The 6499-nt window shown below is 38.4% G+C and overlaps 1 protein-coding gene across 1 annotated transcript in view; it reads right to left on the bottom strand.

Annotated features, from left to right (window-relative positions):
* Positions 1-6499, bottom strand: part of ZNF432 (zinc finger protein 432) — a 15975-nt gene that overhangs the window by 2669 nt on the left and 6807 nt on the right. The window contains exons 2-4 of the mRNA XM_012643339.1: positions 4291-4417; positions 3594-3689; positions 2653-2731 (exon numbers count right to left, since the gene is read on the bottom strand). Coding sequence (XP_012498793.1) covers positions 2653-2731; positions 3594-3689; positions 4291-4417 — 302 coding nt within the window. The remainder of the gene's footprint in view (positions 1-2652; positions 2732-3593; positions 3690-4290; positions 4418-6499) is intronic.

Below are 6499 nucleotides of genomic sequence, written 5' to 3'. Positions count from 1 at the left end.
AAGACTCAGGCCCTGTCTCTACTAAAAATAGAAAAATTAGCCGGGTGTGGTATCATACACCTGTAGTCCCAGCTACTCAGGAGGCTGAGGCAGGAGGATCACTTGAGCCCAGGAATTTGAGGTTGCTGTGAGCTAGGCTGACACCACAGCACTCTAGCCCCAACAACAGAGCAAAACTCTGTCTCAAAAAAAAAAAAGAAAGAAAGAAAGCAAAGAGAACTGGATGACATGTTGGTAAGACATGTAGAATGAAAGTTGAGTAAGGTATAGAACCAAGGTTTTAGATATTTCAACATTTAGAGTTTTGGGATTCTTTAAGCCCTCTTAGAAGAAACAAACTGTTAAAGTGAACTGAGATACTCTTGTATGGTAATCTTGTTCCTAAATTTGCCCTTCTTCAATGTGTAGACTACCATCAAACTAGCTTTCCAAAAACATCAATGACATTTAATAGACAACTCCTATAATCAACACTCCAACATTTGGTCTGCCTGTGTCATGTTGTCATATGTTCCATTCATAATGAAATAAGAAAACAATGATTGTGAGGGAATTTTGCAACTGGCCGGTGTACCATGCAGTCATCTTCAAAAGCTAACACAGTGCTGCATAGGATATGAATACTGTCACCTTCTTCAATCACATTCTGCATGCAGTAGGGAAGTCATATCCAATGTTTCCCATTTCCGCGTCCCTGATGTACTTTTCCCTCATTTTGCCCCCAACAGCATCTACTTCAGTAATACTATATTTATGTCTCAGCATCGGTTAAGTTGTACTAAAGGATAAACTTCCTCTGGACCAAGGTTGTGCCAGCTTGACCTTCAGTTTTTCTTGGAACATTTGGTCATTTACATTGCTGTCGCCTAGGTGAAAGGTTAAGACTACCTAGATGTGAAAAGAGAAAAATACAAAACCAACCCTCCACTGCGCTGCCTCAAGTACTCACATATAAAATCTAAACGATCCTGGCAGTAAAAGTTTACATTACCGTGAGTATTCCATTTATCCGTGTTTGTGCTCCACTATTTCCCCAGCAGATACCTTCTAACACTGGCCTTTATTTGGTTGACTTCAGGCCAATCTTTCAGTAGTCAACCCCACAGCCTCGCACATTTCATGTCTATTTCACCCCTTTATTCTTAATTCATGCCATCATTTTCCTACTTCAAATCTAGATATACCTTGTGAACGTCATACACTCATTCTAATTCTGACTATACCACCATACACTCTATCTCCTATTTCTAAATTAATCCACTGATTTTTTTCATTTTTGCAGTAACTCCTGTGTAGTGAAGCTCTAACTTCCCCAAAGAGAAGTCTACCCTTTGCTCTTGGCTACTGGGAAGAGATCTCTAGGCTCCTGGAATGTCCCGTCCCACAGGAGTGTCTTTGTTTGCCTAGTGGCTTTGGCCACTGGATAGTCTAACAATGTGATTTACGATAGGAGCTCTGGGCCATGCCATACCCCTCCAACCTTTAGAGGAACTGGAGACTGTAGGTATTAGCTCAATTTCTGAGAGAGGGTGGAGTTTAAAGGTCAGCCAGGTGGGCAGTATGTGATTGAGCCCCAGTAAAAACTCTGGACACCAAAGGCTCAAGTGAGCTTCCCTGGTTGGCAATACTCTGTCTATATTGTCACACCCTGTGGCCAGGAAGAAGTAACACCATCCATGAGCCCACGGAAAGGATTACCACAGGGAGAGGATGACCAGAAACACTGCATTTGGACTCCTCCTAGACCAGCAGTCCCCAACGTTTTTGGCACAAGGGACCGGTTTCATGGAAGACAATTTTTCCACAGATGCAAGGGGGAGGCAGTGCTCAGGCAGTGATGCGAGCAACAAGGAGTGGCTGTAAATACAGATGAAGCTTCACTCGCTTGTCCACTGCTCACCTCCTGCTGTGTGGCCTCCGGTTCCTAAGTTTCATGGAAGACAATTTTCCATGGGTAGTGGTGTGGCAGACAGAGCTCTACCGCCCAGTCCCTAACAGGCCTGAGGATTGGACACCAGAGCCCTTGACCATGTATAACCCAGGAATTCTTCTCCTAGGTAAATAAGAAAAATGAAAATATATCTTCACGAAAAAGTTGTACATAAATGTTCTTGGCAGCATGATTCATAAAAGCCAAAAAATGGAAACAACCCAAATGTCCATCAATAGATGAATGGATAAATAAAATGTGGTATATCCATACAATGGATTATTATTCAACAATAAAAAGGAATGAAGTACTGATACATGCCAAAATATGGAAGAACTTTAAAAAATATGTTAAATGAAGGAAGCCAGACATGAAAGACCATATATTTTTTGATTCTATTTATACGAAACGTCCAGAACAAGCAAATTTATACAGAGAAAAGTAGATTAGTGGTTGCCTAGGGCTGGGGGCTTGGGAAGAATTTTTTTTTTTTAAAGTGATGCAGTCAGTGAAAATCTTCCCAAATTGATTGTGGTGATGGTAATGTAACTTCATATACTACAAAGCACTGAATTGTAAACTTTAAATTGGCAAATTGTATGGTATGTAAGTTATCTCAATAAAGCTCTTTTAAAAAAACCAAATATATAATGAGAAAAACAATTTAGGGAAATGAATACAATGCTAATGTCTAAGATGAACTAAAGGAGAATCAGAAATACCAATTGTACAACGAAGGTCTCTGAGGCAAACATAAGTTATGACCTAGGTTGGACTGGAACTGATGTAGAACAGTCCCTTCTAGTTAAAGAGTCAACAGAAACAACAGAGGCCTTTAAGAAGAGAATTCCACGGGTCCAGGACATTCGACATAACACCAGCATGGACAGAGCAGATGATGTGCGGTACTAAAGGAGACTGTAACCTTAAAATAAGATGGAAAAGGTGAAAGGTTTTCTGTGGAGGGAAGATGACTCCTATTCCTCACACAGGAGATAGGAAATCATAGGTCAGTTTTATACGCGGGACAATACTAAGGGAGATGTCAATCTGGAGTCTTATCCAGAGAATGTAAAGAGTTAACTGGAATGAAGGAGAATTACAAGGATTAGGAGAACAGCAGAGAAAATGGAACCATTGAGGAACCTCAGAGGGGGTTGTTGAGGGTGGGTAGAGAAGCTAAGGAGCCGGACAAATGCAGTAGGAGACCAGGTTGCCACGAGGGCACAATATACAAGGTGAGGCTGGATGTTAGAGAAATCAGTATTTCTCAATGGGGCAGAAAAGTGCAATAGTCAAAAGACAGTGATTAACTCAAAGGTCTCTCTGTGAAGCACCTATTTAGAAGGTGGAATTTAACAGCCAGGGAAGTGGAATGAACAGGCAGAGACACTGTGACAGGATATAAAGGGGAGGACAATAGAATCCAAGGAAGAAGAAAACTAGGCAAACAAACCAAAATTAAGATGGAAGATAACACAAGCAGAGAGCAGATCTAAGGAAAGAAAACAGGGATATATTTCCCTCTAAATACGTAAAAGTTCTGATATGGGGAGAGAGATACCTGGAGGCACTGTTTCTATGCCTCAGACACTCACACGGCCTCCTCTGATTGACTATAACATGACTTCTGCAGTTGTGCGTCTTGCTGCTGCTCACTCACCTGGACAGATTCGACTACATGTTTCATCTTCTATTGTCCATGGTCCTTCTCCTCGTTCCAACTTGGAGAGTGCATCTGGCTTCCTGGCTTGATACCCTGTTTATGGGAAATGATAGGAGACTTAGACACAATTGGGCTGGTGTATGTAACATGGAAGAACGTTACATTTTAGGAACTAGACGGATTTCACATCGGAAATGTAGAGGCTTTTCTCTCAGGAGAGGGTAGATTACCATCAGCCTTCGTATCTGCAGGCTCCACATCTGCGGATTCAACCAATTGCAGTTTGGAAATATTTGATAAAAACCCAATAGCAAATAACAACACAACAATAAAAAGTGATACAAATAAGAAATATAGTATAACAACTATTTACAGAGCATTTATATTATATTAAGTATCATAAGTAATCTAGAAATGATTTAAAGAATACAAAAGGATGTGTGTAGGTTATATGCAGATACTATGCCATTTTGTATGAGGACTTGAGCATCTGTGGATTTGGTATCCATGGAAGGTCCTGGAACCAATCCCCTGCAGATACCAAAGGGTGACTGTATATCATTTTATCAGAAGCCAGAGGATGCAGTACAAATCTTCTCTTCAGAGCAGTGCAGTGACTTCCAAGGGTAAATGACTAAGAAAGCAAAGGCCACAGTCTGGGCACCCTCTGAGCGACATGGGGCACCGTCCTCACCCACTGACACCAGGTTGCTGTAGTTCTCCAGCATCACGTCCCGGTACAGGTCCTTCTGCGCAGGGCCCAGGAGCTGCCACTCCTCCCAGGTGAACTCCACGGCCACGTCCTCTGGGGTCAGCGATTCCTGAGAAACACAGTCCTGCTTAATATGAAGTGTTTCTCTTTTATTGACATGGAAGGAATGTGAAAGAAGTTGTCCTGCTCATATTAACCATATAAACTGCATGCATCTATAAGCCTATTGTATTTTGTAATACATTGTCACAGAACCAATCTCCAAGGATTCTATAATTGTGCAGTGCCCCATTCACTCAACAAAGTATAAGGTTTTATATCAAATCCTTTCAGGAAAAACAGGTTTTATGTATAAGTTTTAATTTCAGAAGCTACTAACCAGTCAAGAAATTATATGCAAGTGACATTCATATATATGATATAGATTGCTACATTCACTGCAATCCTTCCCAGCTGATACCAGCATAAGACATGAAGAAACGCCAGATGCTAGAGTCACAGGATACTGAATAAGTGTTTAATTATTGAATGGATTAAAAAATAGAAATATATAGAAAGCACAAGAAACTATTAAAGAATATTACTCAAATTGGGAAAAAATTATTGAAAATATATATTAAATATACATGTACATAATATACACACATATGCATGTGTATATATGTATATGGACACATGTACGTATATTAACAGAAAGGTTATCATATTAGATATACTGAAGAGATAAATAGTGAACTGGAATATACATTAAAAAAATCTTAAAAATGAAGCAGAAACAAAGTGACAGAAAACATAAAGGAAATTTGAATAAATACGGAGAATACAGTAAGGTCTAACATATGCCTATACATAGTTTTTGAAATATTATATTGAAATAAGGGAAGCAATTTACAAAGATCTACAGAATGAGAAATTTTCACAACTGATTAAACACCCTATAACTCAGAATTAGTAAACCAGCAAAGCCAAGCAGGAAATCTGCATTTAGACACATCAAACTGAAACTATACATAGAATACCAGATGCAAATATAGGATTATGAAAACAATTAGAAGAAAAGGATGCATTACTATAAAAGAAAGACAAAATTTACTGACAGCTGACTTTTCCACGAAAACAACAGGAAAGTGTGGAATGATATCTGCAATGTTCTGATTCTGTGGCAATGTAGCCTCACCCTAACTGCCACCAGAGAATGAATTGAGACCTTCTTGTCAACTCGACTGCCACTATCCTGTCTCAGCATGGCTTGTAATCACATGATAGTGTGGGAACTTGAGGCAGGGAGATCTAGACAAAAACTGACGGGATAATTTACCCCCATGTTATTGCAGAGATTGGTACAAAGAGAAGAGAGCAGGCTTGGTAGAGGCTGCAAATTCCTAATGCTGCTGATCTTATCACATTCTATTATAAATTATTTCACATGAGAAATAAAACTATTTGGAAAAAAGAAAACTTAGGTTTCTATCTAATTTCACACTCAAAAACAAGTTTTTTCTATTTAAAGTCCTAACCAGAAAGCAAAAGAATCTATAAAAGCAATAGAGGCATATATGAAATATATTCAAGTCAAAAGCCATAAAGGAAAAAAAAGTGACAAATTTTAGGGGAAGAAAAATTTAAATTTCTGCATTGAAAAAAGATGAACAAAGCTAAAACAATGACAAGCTGAAAATATATTTGCAATAAACAAAAAAAGATCAATATATAGCAAACACCTTTTATTAATCAGTAAGAAAAATGTTTTTTAATGTAAAAATCATAAAGACTGGCATTTCATGAGAGAAAAATTCAGCTGACCAATAAATATACAAGGATTTCCACCTCACTGGTGATGAGGAAAATCCAAAATATATAAAGTGACAGAATACCAGACTATTCAGATTGTTAAAAATTATACCATTTGATTATGTCATATTTTTAAACATTGGCAATAATTTAAGGCATGAATGTTCCCACATACCAGTCACCTTGTGGCAGGTACTCATCTAAATGCTTTACATCGTTTAATTCATTTTTTTGGGCTATGACTTTAGACAAATGGAATCTTATATAGTTAATATTCTTCAACTAATTATAGTCATTATTCCATTATTCCTTTAGATGCTGAAACTATACCCTCTAAAGTGGCAAACAGGTTATGTTCTTTGGAGTATGATTCCATTGAAACAAAAAAAAAGTCACAATA

This window comes from Propithecus coquereli, unplaced genomic scaffold, assembly GCF_000956105.1.
Source record: "Propithecus coquereli isolate 6110/MARCELLA unplaced genomic scaffold, Pcoq_1.0 Scaffold196, whole genome shotgun sequence".
NCBI classification, from domain to species: domain Eukaryota; kingdom Metazoa; phylum Chordata; class Mammalia; order Primates; family Indriidae; genus Propithecus; species Propithecus coquereli.
This window is presented reverse-complemented; position numbering and strand designations above follow the sequence as displayed.